Raw genomic sequence first — 14,991 nt, 5'->3', positions numbered from 1 at the left:
CTTCACAGAACAGCGCAATCTGGCTCTAACCAGAATAGAAAGAGGAGTGGGAGGCCCCGGTGCACAACTGAGCAAGAGGACAAGTACCGGGGCCTCCCACTCCTCTTTCTATTCTGGTCAGAGCCAACTGTGTTGTGAGACAAAGCTACACATTTTTGAGTGGCCTTTTATTGTCCCCAGCACAAGGTGCACTTGGGTAATGATCATTCTGTTTAATCTGCTTCTTGATATGCCACACCTGTCAGGTGGATGGATTATCTTGGTAAAGGATAAATGCTCACTAACAGGGATGTAAACAAATTTGTGCACAACATTGGAGAGAAATATGTTTTTGTGCGTATGGAACATTTCTGGGATCTTTTATTTCAGCTCATGAAACATGGGACCAACACTTTCCATATTGTGCTTATATTTTTGGTCAGTGTATTTCAATTGACTGATTTCCTTATATGAAATGTAACTCAGTTTAATCTTTAAAATTGTTGCATTTTACTTTTATATTTTTGTTCAGTGTATAATGTGTTAAATACCCAGTCCGGCCATCATCAAGCCCTGTCATCCCTGGTCTCAACGATCACGTTCACTATAGTTGGTCAGGAGGTGCGATAGTGCCCCTGTTGGAGCGATACCAATCCATTCCACATTGTTTGATCTGGAAAAAGTTGAGCAAAACAATGGGTTATAGTTATGCACATGCATTACACAAGGTAAGAACAAGATTCACCAGCTGCTGAAACATGTTTTTCATGGCAATCCACTTTCAGTTTATATTAAAACACTTCTACTTCTGGGAACCTTTCTTGACTAACATTTGGCACACATCTAAGTAGATCCTTATTACACTGTACTGATAAAATAAGCTATTTGTTTGGTTATTTTAACTTTCTCCTGTACACGGACAGTTCACTATCCTCTCTGCAATTCGATCAACTTTTGTCATTTTCATTTATTTATCAAAGTTATCTTTTTATTTAGTGCCTCTTTTGCAAGATCCAAGATCCAAGATTCTTCTCTGGTCGGGGTTGACAGAGCATTAGAACAAGTCTTATAGGGCTAAATATTGCAGTCCGTATAGTTGAATGCAATGCAATAGCTTTGTTTAATAGCTACCATGGCAAATATGACCAGAATGGTCTTACAACCAAGTATAATGGGGAGAACGTGTATGTTGTATAATGTATACTGTTTAATGGGGGGGGGGGGGGGGGGGGGGGGGTGAAAGGAAGAGGTGGGGGAGGGGGGGCGGGATGAAAGGAAGAGGTGGGGGAGATTTTGATAATTTCCAAAAGGAAAATAATCCACCCCCACCTCTTCCTCTACTCCCTCATCCATTCTCTCTCTCTCTCTCTGAGTCCCAGCCCCTGAAGGTGTCATAACTGTGTTCTCTCTCTCCCTCTCTATCACCGCCTTTCAGATCTTTAAAAGCTGCTGCTTTGCTGTGTCTCGATCTCCGTTTGTCTCCTCTAGCACTGCTGAGGACTCCTGGCTGTCTTGAGATTAAACCGGCTAAGCACCAAGCAAAGCTGAAGAGACGGAAAGAAGACGGAGAAACAACAGAGAAGAAATAGCATTAGCCACATTTGACTGAGAAAGAGAGGGAGAAAGAGAGAGTGTGGAGCTGAACCTGAGACCTGGACAGAAAATGCCTCTCCTTTCTAACTTAACAACTATTATCTTGTTGTTGATTGCTCACTGCGGATGTTCGACTCTAGCTAACCGTTTGGGACCCTACAAGGGTTGTCTCTCGTGTAAAGAACCAGGTCGGGGCCCCCGCGACCATATTGGGCAGGCAGGCGGTACATCAATGTTGGCCCAGGGAGAGCCCTGTGGTGTGTACACCATGAACTGTGCCAAGGGGCTGCGCTGCGTGCCTCTTCCTCAGGAACACAGCCCTCTCCAGGCTCTGTTGCAGGGCAGGGGCTTCTGCACCAAGCACAGCAGGACCAGTCCCACGGAGAGGCCCCACCCCACAGGTAAGACTGAGACACAAACCACCAGCACGTCTAATAGTATTCAATTCAGCTTTGTGTTGTGTGTGTTAGGGCAATTATACTACAGATTAGTTTATTAAGGGGGTAGCTGTAGTAGTACGTAGTAGGACACAATCTCTCATCATCAGTGTGAATATTGTATGTGACGTTGGCGTGCACCAAATAGAAATGCTAGTACTGTATTATCATATGAGTATGACATTTAATGTTAGATGCATGACAAGCACTAAACATGGATTTGAAAGGGCTGCATGGTCTTGATTTCTATGCTGCAGTGCCTCTGGAGTCATGTGACTAGGGTTGCACAATTCCGGGAACTTTCCATAAATTCCCTGGTTTTCCAGAATCCTGGTTGGAGGTTTCCTAATTTCCAACCGGGATTTCAGGAAACCATGGAATTTATTGAAAGTTCCCAGAATTTTGCAATCCTACTTGTGACCAAAATCTAATTTGAGGGACTTTGGAACTAGAAGTCTCAAACGTTGCCTTGAGCAGCATATCATCAGTCATGGAATAAATTGAATTTAGGCTACACTATGATGAACAGACACTTGTGAGGCTCTGTTTAGGCATATTAGTACGTAGTAGCTGGTGTAAGTATGTGTGTGTGTGTGAGTGTGTGTAAGTATGTGTGTTTGTGTGTGTGTGTGTAGGTATGCCTCATGATACATGTGATGTGTATGGTACTGTACATGCATTTCAAAGAGAGGTTGTGATCTGTGCGTGTGCATTTTCTTGACAGCACAGAATGAGGTGTCACGCTGTCACCCACATTCAGATTATGCTGCTATTCATTGCAAGCTCTCCACCTACTGTTCAGACTAAGCCACTGCGATCCCTTAGTAAGGACATTCTACAGGAACTATACTCATGGGAAATATACATCGGTATCCAGTATATGCTTGATGATTCATGTCTTGCAACAGCTTGAAATAAAATACTTCTAACTTATATAATGATATCAGAGATGGGTTAAGTTTCCTAATAATGGCCAGATTTAATGTATTATTGTTAATATGCTGCTCTCTCCTATAGGTCCACATCCTTCACATAGTGGTGAAATAGAAAAGGTATGTTTTATCCAAGTATGAAGATAATAATGATTTCTACATACACTTACCCACACTTGCTTAAATGTGAGAAAATATGCATAGCTGATTACATAATGTGTTCATATTCATACAGATAGATACTGTATGATGGAAGGAGCCCGGGAGAGTTAGTTATTACTGAAGCTGCTGTGTATCTGGGTGATACAGTGACAGCATTCTGCAGCCATATGGGGCATGATGTGTATGCAGCTGCGTGGCAGAACTAATAGGCCATGATGTGAATCAGCCAAGTTTAGACTCGACTGTGGTGGCCTTGGATTTTTCCCTTTACAAGAAGAGGTTGATCTGCGATAAAACACAAACACAACACACAATTTGTTTCTACAATTTAACAAATACAGTGCATTCGGAAAGTATTCAGACCCCTTACATTTTTCCACATTTTGTTACGTTACAGCCTTATTCTAAAATGTAATTGTTTTTTTCCCTCACCAATCTACACACAATACCCCATAATGTCAAAGCAAAAACAGGTTTTAGAAATTTTATGAATACTTTCCCGAATGCACTGTACTGTATATATATAGTCACAGTTGCTTCAAACCACTGTCTCAGTGACCTGAAAAGGAACAGCCTTTGTCTAACAATATTATATAATGACATGGTATTATGTAACATATAATATGTTTAGCTTCTGGCTTCATGCTGCATCCCTGACATACATGTACTATGATATCCACACATGTTGTAGCTACTTCAATAGGCTACTTAAGGGTTCTCTGCATTTTCTGTCATTTAATAAGCATTTCTGCTTGTGTAGTTACTTTATTTATCTATGTGTAGTTACTGTATTTATCAATCTGTAGTTACCGTATTGACCAATGTGTAGTTACCGTATTGACCAATGTATAGTTACTGTATTTATCAATGTGCAGTTATCGTATTTATCAATGTATCCTTGTTCTGTTTAGGCACCCTGCCGTAAGCTGCTCAATAGTGTTCTGCGTGGTGTTGAGCTCACTATCTTCCTGTCTGATCGTGACATCTATATCCCCAATTGTGACACTCTGGGCTTTTACAGGAAAAAGCAGGTAGATACAGAGCAACATGTTTGCTGACGTGAATATTTGACTGTGTATGTATATTTGGCTGTGTATGTGTTTATGCGATCCAGAGTTGCATGCTATCCCTCTATTTAATTGCATACTATCGCTCTATTTAATTGCATTCTATCTCTCTATGTAATTGCATGCTATCCCTCTATTTAATTGCATGCTATCTCTCTATTTAGTTGCATGCTATCCCTCTATTTAGTTGCATGCTATCCCTCTATTTCGTTGCATGCTATCCCTCTATTTAGTTGCATTCTATCTCTCTATTTAGTTGCATGCTATCCCTATATTTAGTTGCATGCTATCCCTCTATTTAGTTGCATGCTATCCCTCTATTTAGTTGCATGCTATCTCTCTATTTAGTTGCATGCTATCTCTCTATTTAGTTGCATGCTATCTCTCTATTCAGTTCAGCCCAAAAATGTCTCCACGGCCAGAGGCTCTGGATAAAGAAGACTTTTCTTTCAGGTCCTCTGGGCTGTGGACATGCAGACAATAGTTCTGTGGTATGATGACATATCATTCTCTCTCCTCTCACACAACACAGTGTCGTTCCTCCAAGGGTATACAGCGTGGCCTCTGTTGGTGTGTGGACGAGCTGGGTACTGCCTTGTCCTCACGTGCCAGCGAAGACGGCACTTTACCATGCGATGGAGATTGAGGGAGGTCTCTGTCCCAAAACTTTGAGCCTAGAGGAGGGGAATAGGAGGAGGAGGAGCAGGATATGGAGAGGGGGTGGCTTTAGCTTGTGCTAGACACTGCCTCGACAGGAGAAACCAGGGATTAACCACTTCCTATGGAAATTACCCAAAATTAGGTTACAGTTCTCTAGTCAAGAAACATCTAAACAAAGACACATACCTACAGTACTACAGTAGCAATATCCAGCTTAATGTTCAACAGTTTGCAGCTACAATACCAGTCCTCTGAATCATTCAGTGTGACAATGTGCTATAGCTTACCTAGCTCACATTACCACTTTGTTACTCACTGCCTCAACTAACTGATATCTCAGCTGTATTTCTCCATAATGAATTCCCTGGCTCTTGTCCTGGCTTCGTCCGTTCGTTGTAGATGTTCTGTTTTATAGGATAGCTGACAGTGCCTGTGTTTGTTATTGACTCAGTAGGCTGAAATACTGTTACGCTGGTGTTGGTGTGGCACAATGTCTGAAAACATGTCTACGTCACCATCCTCTCTCCAAAGATACACTGACATTATGATATTTAATTAATACAATATAAGAATATTCCTTTTCTATTTAATTTATTTTGGAATATGTAGTACTGCTTGAATTTTACACTTATCCTATAATCGCGTCAGAAAAATAGTGATGTGAAACAGTCCGTTGTTGTTGAAATGACGTTCCGACTGTTCTGAAAGCTGATTGTTTGTACATATTTGGGATTTTTGTGGTTGACAGTGTGTTCTGAAGTGGCAGACAAAAAACGCTTATGGCTGTTACGCTTTTCAAGACGTTGTTAAGCATATTTTTATATACATCAATATAATATTTTATATATAAATTGTTGGTTTATTTAATGAACTACAATGCCATGTATTTTTATATTGTCAGCTGTTTTTTTTTATTTTTTTTAAACAGAGGTTATTTTATTTCATTGCTAGGGACAACATTGTGCTTTGCCGGCAGTAGCACCCTCATAGCAAAATTCACCACACACATCTGAGCAATTCAACTGTTATGATTTTTTACTTCAAGATTTCTATTTTATTTATACTTTGACCATTTAATATTGGAATGTATCATGGTAATGTTTTGCTTTTGGCACATCCTATTACAATGCTCATTTTCGTAAATGAAGTTTAAATATGTTACAGTTACTTAATTGTCTTTCCCCAGTCCTCACAAAAAAAACGTTAAATTGTGATAAACTGTGTGATTAGATGATGTCTATTTCTCACCAATCTTGTTGTGCCAATCTCTTTGCTGTGATGCTAGGTCCATGCACAGGGGGCCTGTAAGAGCTCAAATAAAATATAATGATATCAAACTGGACAACAATAAATAAATACATATATTAATATAACAAAGAGCATTATGGTGTGTTTTATTTGTGAGCTCCACCAGTGCAGTAGCTGTAGTGGGATTGGATCGCATTCATTTTACAAAGGTGCTTAGTCATAGTCACAGTCTGAAGCCCCACACATGTGTAGCAGCTAAATGTAGCACAGCATAGCTACTTGGCTAGCCACTTTGTTCTCTTATGTCAGAGTTGATTTAAAATCATGGCCATGATTTCAAGTATTTGTTTTCTGTTGAAATTAAGATCTAATAACTGTCTCTCCAATAAGATCTAATTACTGTACATCCAGATTAAGTTACAAATAAATCAACAGGTTAGGAATTAATAGAATGAATAGGCATCAGTATGATGGAGGTTTTCTACCATGTCTAGGGGATACAAAGGACCATTTGCTCTGGCACTTACAGTACACAAGGACACATGCCTGTTTCCAAGGAAACAGCATAGAATATCCAATTTGTCCATGCAAAATAATTAGAAATGCAGGTCTTGCAGAAGATGATGCAGGAAAGTAAGCAGCGTCCTTTGTTAAATCACACCACATGTCCTGCTTCTGTATCTAGGGTGGTTACATTTGCTATTTGTAGGAGACTGAATATAGGAGACATCCTATAGCTACTTTCTCTGTGCACAGAATCAACAATTTAAAATGTGCTCAGATGGAAGAAGTATCAAAATGCTATGCCATTAACATTGCTTGTGGTATATCCTCTATTATGAACCGGGTGGTTCGAGCCCTGAATGTTGATTGGTTGAAAGTTGTGGTATATCAGATCGTATATACCACAGGTATGACAAAAAAATGACCTTTTACTGTTATAATTACATTGGTAATCAGTTTATAATAGCAATAAGACACCTCGGGGGTTTGTGGTATATGGCTAATATACCTAGGCTAACGGCTGTATCCAGTCACTCCGCGTTGTGCATAAGAACAGCTCTTAGCCATGGTATATTGGCCATATACCACACCCCTTCGTGTCATATTACTTAAGAGCAATGCTGGTGCAATGCTTTAGTTATTAGTGGCCAAGGCATATGAGAGATGTTATGTCAGAAGTGCTAACCGAGAGGAGGGTCTGCGTCTCAAATGGCACCCTATTCCCTAGTGCACTATATATTCTGCCCTGGTCAAAAGTAGTGCACTAAATAGGGAATGGTGTTATTTGGGATGCACACGTCTCCACTGGGCACATAGTGGTTGAATCAACGTTGTTTCCACATCATTTCAACCCCAAAAAATCTCTTCAATCTAATTTAGCCATAGGTGGTGTCAGTGGCGACCCATCATTAGGGACAGTGACTTAATAAAGCCTCCATACCAACATGGTCTCTTTTTTGCATTCTTGAGTAAGGCAGCTCCAAAATGCAGGTGTTTCAACCTAGCTCAGTGCTTTCTGTGGTGGTGGGGCAGCCAGCGGAAAATACGGAGCATAGGGGTTGGTAATGTTCTCTAGTTACGGCGTGATTGGCTCAGTGTTCTGTCACTCATGGGGAGTCTACATCACTGCCAAATCTAAGGGTAGAGCTCAAAAATTCAAGACCCTCGGATGCTGCCTGTCACAGGATCCAACGAAAGTGGCGCCCCTCCTCGGTCGGGCGGCGCTCAGCGGTCATCGTCGCCGGCCTATTAGCTGCCACCGATCGTTGTTTCTGTGTCTTTTGGTTTTGTCTGTCTGTTCCGCACCTGTTTTGTGTCTGTCATTAGTGGGGCCTTATTTAGTGTGTGTTTTCAGTTGGGGTGTTGTGCGGGATTGTTTATTGTCCACTCAGGACGGTGGGCCGTGATTGTTATATTTTTACTGACAGGTTTAGTCAGAAGATTTACCGGGCTGCGCCCCTTGCTTTTTGTGCCGTGGGAATATATTTATTTCGCTGTTTGTATTTTGGATGTGCTGGCTGACGTCTTATTTTTCTCTCCGGACCGTTTTGCCCTGTGTTTTGGGTTGGTCATTATTATTACGCGCCCTTCTGTTTTGGCGTGACCGTTTTGTGCCGGAGAAAATAAAGACGATATACTTTACCTCTGCTCTCTGCGCCTGACTCCAACCAACACTCCTAGAATCCATGACAGAATCCCGCACCATCACCTATGGAGTCAGCAGGAGCAGAAGCGCCATCCATGGCTGAGCAGGTCTCCCAACATGCCGGCCTCCTCCACCGCCTAGGCTCGGCCATGGATCAGGTGTTGGCCCGGATGGAGAGCTGGGAGAGAGGTGCCTCCCCAGCCAGACCAGCTCCGGTCCCTCACCCTGCGCCCCTACCCACACCCACTGAAGCGGGTGCCGGTGGGATCCGGATTTCACCGCCCAGGGAGTTCGATGGGACGGCCGCTGGGTGCAAGGGGTTCCTGCTCCAACTAGAACTGTACCTGGCGACCGTCCGTCCGCCCCCCTCCCTCCGACGAAGAGAGGGTGAGCGTCCTCGTCTCGTGTCTCACGGGTCGAGCCCTGGAATGGGCCAATGCGGTCTGGGATGGTCCAGACTCGGCCCGGGGTGACTACCCTGAGTTCACCCGCCGCTTCCGGGCGGTTTTCGATCATCCCCCGGAGGGCAGGGCGGCGGGTGAGCAACTATTCCATTTGAGACAGGAGACGAGGAGCGCTCAGGTTTTCGCATTGGAATTCCGGACTCTCGCCGCTGGATCGGGGTGGAACGAGCGGGCCCTGATAGACCACTATAGGTGCAGCCTTCGTGAGGACGTCCGCCGGGAGCTGGCTTGTAGGGACAACACCTCCACTCTGGACCAACTGGTGGATTTGTCCATTAGATTGGACAACCTGCTGGCTGCCCGGGGACGTTCCAGTCGGGGCCTGTTCGTTCCGCCTCCCAGTCCTCCCGCTCCACAGCCTATGGAGATAGGGGGGGCTGCATCGAGGAGGACCGGAGGGGGGGTCTCTCCTGCACCCGATGTGGGCGCAGAGGACCACACTGTGGACCGGTGCTGGAGAGGTCCCTCCGGGAGTTCGGAGGGCAGGCAGAGCACTACTTCGACCCCCCAGGTGAGTCCGCACCAGCCACACCCAGAGCCCCCTGTCGACCACTTGTACACCTCCGTTTGTTTTCCTAATTTTCCCCCTCACTTCCAGTACAAGGCGCTAGTCGATTCAGGTGCATCTGGGAGTTTTATGGACGGTGGGTTAGCTAAGAGGTTAGGGATTCCCCTGATTCAGCTGGACCACCCCTTCCCCGTGCACGCCCTAGATAGTCGACCGCTAGGGTCAGGACAAGTAGGGGAGGTCACCGTGCCACTGGTGATGCAGACGTGGGGGGGTCATGAGGAGCGTATCAGCCTGTTCCTCATTGACTCCCCAGCGTTTCCGGTGGTACTGGGAATCCCCTGGCTAGCCACACACAACCCCCAGATTTCGTGGGGGCAGAGGGCTCTGACGGGGTGGTCGAGGGAGTGCTCAGGTAGGTGCATAGGAGTTTCCATCGATGCGACTACGGTGGAGAGTCCAGACCAAGTCTCCACCGTGCACATTCCCTCAGAGTATGCCGATTTGGCTATCGCTTTCAGTAAGACGAAGGCGACTCTATTACCCCTCCATCGACGAGGGGATTGTGCGATAAACCTCCAGGCCGACGCGGTTCTTCCTAGGAGTCACGTGTATCCTCTGTCTCAGGGGGAGACAGTGGCTATGGATACATACGTCACTGAGTCCTTGAGACAGGGATACATTCGGCCCTCTAAGTCCCCCGTCTCCTCGAGCTTCTTTTTTGTGAAGAAGAAGGAGGGAGGTCTGCGCCCGTGCATTGACTATAGAGGTCTAAATGCTATCACAGTGGGTTTCAGTTACCCGCTACCTCTCATTGCTACGGCAGTGGAGTCATTTCACGGGGCGCGCTTCTTCACGAAATTGGATCTCAGGAGTGCGTATAACCTGGTGCGTATCCGAGATGGAGACGAGTGGAAAACCGCATTTAGTACCACATCGGGCCATTATGAGTACCTCGTCATGCCGTATGGGTTAAAGAATGCTCCCGCTGTCTTCCATCCTTTGTGGACGAGGTCCTTAGGGACATGCTCGGGCAGGGTGTGGTGGTGTACATCGATGACATCCTGATCTGCTCCGCCACACGCGCCGAGCATGTGTCCCTGGTGCGTAAAGTGCTTGGGTGGCTGCTGGAGCATAACCTATACGTCAAGGCTGAGAAATGTGAGTTCTTCAAATGTGCCGTCTCATTTCTAGGATATCGCATTTCCACCTCGGGGGTGGAGGTAGAGTGTGACCGCGTGACGGCTGTGCGTAATTGGCCAACCCCAGCCACTGTGAAGGAGGTGCAGCGGTTCTTGGGGTTCGCTAATTATTATCGGCGGTTTATCCGGGGTTTTGGCCAGGTGGCAGGTCCCATTACCTCACTGATGAAGGGGGGGCCGGTGCGGCTACGATGGTCAGCAGAGGCGGACAGAGCCTTCCATCGTCTGAAGGTTCTGTTTACCAATGCACCTGTCCTGGCGCATCCGGACCCCTCTTTGCCATTCATAGTGGAGGTGGACGCGTCCGAGGCTGGGGTAGGAGCTGTGCTATCGCAGCGCTCGGGCGTTCCTCCGAAGCTCCGCCCATGTGCGTTCTTTTCTAAGAAGCTGAGCCCGGCGGAGCGCAACTATGATGTGGGGGACCGGGAGCTGTTAGCCGTGGTCAGGGCTTTGACGGTGTGGAGACATTGGCTTGAGGGGGCACGTCACCCTTTTCTCATCTGGACCGACCACCGTAACCTGGAGTATATTCGGGCAGCGAGGAGACTTAATCCCCGTCAGGCAAGGTGGGCCATGTTTTTTACGAGGTTTAACTTTACCCTCTCATACATTCCAGGTTCCCGGAACCGGAAGGCTGACACACTGTCGCGTCTCTACGACACCGAGGAGCGGACCATCGATCCTACTCCCATACTTCCCGCCTCCTGTCTGGTGGCACCGGTGGTATGGGAGGTGGATGCGGACATCGAGCGGGCGGGTCGGTCAGAACCCACTCCACCGCAGTGTCCCATGGGTCTGAAATACGTTCCGCTTGGTGTTCGCGATCGCCTGATCCGATGGTCCCATACTCTACCCTCCTCGGGTCATCCTGGGGTGGAACGGACAGTGCGGGGCCTGAAGGGAAGGTACTGGTGGCCCACCTTGGCTGAGGATGTTCGGCATTATGTCTCTTCCTGTTCGGTGTGCGCTCAGTGTAAGGCTCCTAGGCACCTACCTCGAGGGAAATTACAGCCCCTCCCCGTTCCACAACGGCCCTGGACTCACCTCTCGGTGGATTTCCTTACGGATCTCCCGCCGTCTCAGGGGAACACGGCGATCCTGGTCGTTGTGGACAGGTTCTCTAAGTCCTGCCGTCTGCTCCCTTTGCCCGGTCTTCCTACGGCCCTGCAGACCGCGGAGGCCCTGTTCACCCACGTCTTCCGGCACTATGGGGTGCCCGAGGACATCGTATCTGATCGGGGTCCCCAGTTTACGTCCAGGGTGTGGAAATCGTTTATGGAGAGGCTGGGGGTCTCGGTCAGCCTGACCTCGGGGTTCCACCCCGAGAGTAATGGGCAGGTAGAGCGCATTAACCAGGATGTGGGCAGGTTCCTGCAGTCGTATTGCCGGGACCGGCCAGGGGAGTGGGCGCAGTTCGTGCCATGGGCCGAGATGGCCCAGAACTCTCAGCGCCACTCCCCCACTAACCTGTCACCCTTCCAGGTGGTGCTGGGGTATCAGCCGGTCCTGGTGCCATGGCAACAGAGCCAGACAGAGGCTCCTGTGGTGGAGGCATGGGTCAAGCGCTCTAAGGAGACCTGGAACGCGGTCCAGGAATGTTTAAGGAGGGCTAGCGAACGTCACAAGGAGAGCGCTGACCGCCACCGCAGTGACGCCCCCGTGTTTAACCCGGGGGATAGAGTCTGGCTCTCGACCCGGAACCTGCCTCTCCGCCTGCCCTGCCGGAAGTTGGGTCCGCGGTTTGTGGGGCCGTTCAATGTCCTGAGGAGGATAAACGAGGTGTGTTACAGGTTACAACTCCCTTCGTATTACCGCATTAACCCCTCGTTTCATGTGTCTCTCCTCAGGCCGGTGGTAGCTGGTCCGCTGCAGGACAATGAGGTGCTGGAGGTCCCCCCGCCCCCCTGGACATCGGGGGGGTCCCGGCGTACACAGTCCGAGCCATCCTGGACTCCCGACGTCGGGTAGGGGGCCTGCAGTACCTCGTGGACTGGGAGGGGTACGGTCCGGAGGAGAGGTGCTGGGTTCCGGCGGCGGACGTTCTGGACCCCCCTATGCTGCTGGATTTCCACCGTCGCCGACCTTATTGGCCGACACCTCGCCCTCTTGGCCGTCCCCGACGCCGGCGTCAGGGGAGGGGTACTGTCACAGGATCCAACGAAAGTGGCGCCCCTCCTCGGTCGGGCGGCGCTCGGCGGTCGTCGTCGCCGGCCTATTAGCTGCCACCGATCGTTTTTTCTGTGTCTTTTGGTTTTGTCTGTCTGTTCCGCACCTGTTTTGTGTCTGTCATTAGTGGGGCCTTATTTAGTGTGTGTTTTCAGTTGGGGTGTTGTGCGGGATTGTTTATTGTCCACTCAGGACGGTGGGCCGTGATTGTTACATTTTTACTGACAGGTTTAGTCAGAAGATTTACCGGGCTGCGCCCCTTGCTTTTTGTACCGTGGGAATATATTTATTTCGCTGTTTGTATTTTGGATGTGCTGGCTGACGTCTTATTTTTCTCTCCGGACCGTTTTGCCCTGTGTTTTGGGTTGGTCATTATTATTACGCGCCCTTCTGTTTTGGCGTGACTGTTTTGTGCCGGAGAAAATAAAGACGATATACTTTACCTCTGCTCTCTGCGCCTGACTCCAACCACCACTCCTAGAATCCTTGACACTGCCATTGAGTTACATTAGAAGTGCCCATCCAAGAAGGCCAAAGTCATTGGCCACAGATAAAATGACGTCAAATCACATTATATCTACAGTAGCTTTGATTGGACTGATCATGTCAACATCATACTTTCAAAATCTTAGCTAGCAGTCATCATCATGAATCAAGTAGACAATCTACTGGCAATCCTTTTTAATCCTTGTCATATGAAGAGAAATAATGAAGAGAAATTATAGATAAAATGAATCGGTGCTTATCGGCCATTGGACATAAACATTACACAACAAGTTGGAAATCGCAAATTCAACAATGAGTGGTTTGGAAGGAATCAGTGGCTAATTGCAAAGCACTGATTCAGTGGCTAATTGCAAAGCAAAGCAATCACTAGCCTGCTATACAGTGGAGTGGGTGTGTGGTCCCAATTCTCAGTTTAAGGTTCTCTTTTGCAAGCTTAAAATTATCAAATTCAACATTGGCCATGCTGTCAATCCGCTCAAAACAAATGTTAACTCAGAACTGTGAAATCTGTCTTCAGTGAGTTCAAGACAACTGGGAACTCAGGAAAAAATGAGCTCTGACTGGGAAAATATGTTTTGAACGGTCTTCCAACTCGGAATTGTAAGTCGGGAACTCAGGCCTCTTTCTAGAGCCACGACCTGAAGATCACTGACGTCATTATGATTCGACCTTGTTCATGATTAGACCTTTAGTTCCCATTTGTCTTGAAAGCACCATCAATCCAGAGAATGCCAGACTTTGATGACAAAGCTTGATGACAAAATTTGCCCACGAAGGACCACCGCGCCGCCTTCCTGTTCAAGTTAGCACAGTACAACAAGGTGAGTCCAAAAATGTATTGTATGCTGCTGCATAAATTATGTAATATACCAGGGAGATATGTATACTGTAGCTAAGAAAGTAATACTAAGTGTATGTTGTGTAGTAAGCTGTTAGTAGCCCATGTGCCTCGCCCTAATAATCTGATTTTTGTTCCCCTCTTAATGTTGCCAACTGTTCTGACTTGGTGGTGCACATGTAGCCTATAACCTGTTTTCAGAAATGTAATCATTGAATATTGTAAGAGCTTTCATTGTCTGCTTATATGCCCACTTTATTTATCCTACAGTTCTGACTTGGTGTACAGGGAGAACACTGTAAGAACGGCCCATGTTCTGAATTCTGTTGCTGTACATTTCAAAAGTGCTGATCAAATAGTTATATTGACTACGTCCGACCTAGCTCGCTCATTAACGTCTTAATCGGAATTATAGATTGCCTCTTATCCGCTTGTCGTCCCCTTATGCCATAGTTTGTACATCTCAATTGTCAGTAGAAACCACATTTGTTTAAGCAAGTCAGCCATATCAGCTATGCTTTTTTAAAAGGCAGGAATTGAGGCTGAATGAACTGTTTCGCTGCCAGACAAGGCTCCACTGACAGCCAGGTGTAGCTGCTGTTGGGACAGCTTTATCTAGGCCCTAACCGTTTATGGGCACTGTTTGTCACCGTTATAGTGCAATTAATGTATTGTTTAGTGTTGTGTTGTGTAGTGGTTTGCTGGCATGCAACGCTCACATTTTTTCGGGGTTTGCCCCACCAAGATTTACATGCTAAAATTGCCACTGGGTTGTGGCCTATATGGGTTGGCAGAAAGTTCTGCACAAAGCACTGCTTTGAGAGAGAGCGCATGAGGGCTGCAATTCCTCAATGATCAATTAATCAAAAGTTAAATTTAGGCTTCAATGGAATTTGGCTTCAATGGAATACATTAGATACATGACTTAGCTGACTTACTTTCATAGTCTGCTTTTATTCTCTGCATTGCTACAGTAATAGCATAAATACTGTGAAAGGATAGTTATAGTAAGTAAGAACTCATGAAAGGGCCATTGTATCGGCCCATCTAATCACATTATATTATTTGTAACAAATATC

At 46.6% G+C, this 14,991-nt stretch overlaps 1 protein-coding gene across 1 annotated transcript; it reads left to right on the top strand.

Moving 5' to 3' along the window:
* Positions 1–1,642: 1,642 nt before the first annotated feature.
* On the top strand, positions 1,643–4,816 carry igfbp6 (IGF binding protein 6). Its single transcript, NM_001123650.1, has 4 exons — positions 1,643–1,973; positions 3,027–3,061; positions 4,015–4,134; positions 4,703–4,816. Exons 1-4 carry the CDS (start codon positions 1,643–1,645, stop codon positions 4,814–4,816), a joined length of 600 nt encoding a protein of 199 aa, NP_001117122.1.
* The last annotated feature ends 10,175 nt before the right edge of the window (positions 4,817–14,991 follow it).

The sequence above is a fragment of the Salmo salar genome, chromosome 15, assembly GCF_965601325.2.
Source record: "Salmo salar chromosome 15, fSalSal1, whole genome shotgun sequence".
Classification (NCBI taxonomy): domain Eukaryota; kingdom Metazoa; phylum Chordata; class Actinopteri; order Salmoniformes; family Salmonidae; genus Salmo; species Salmo salar.
Note: the sequence above shows the minus strand (reverse complement) of the source record. Positions and strands in the feature narration are given on the sequence as shown.

Bases quoted from the DNA above. Each gene is read 5' to 3' on its own strand.
- igfbp6 (NM_001123650.1), top strand. From the start codon at position 1,643: ATGCCTCTCCTTTCTAACTTAACAACTATTATCTTGTTGTTGATTGCT. The intron at 1,974-3,026 runs GTAAGACTGAGA...TCTCTCCTATAG, and splicing joins GGAGAGGCCCCACCCCACAG to GTCCACATCCTTCACATAGT. The intron at 4,135-4,702 runs GTAGATACAGAG...CACACAACACAG, and splicing joins GCTTTTACAGGAAAAAGCAG to TGTCGTTCCTCCAAGGGTAT.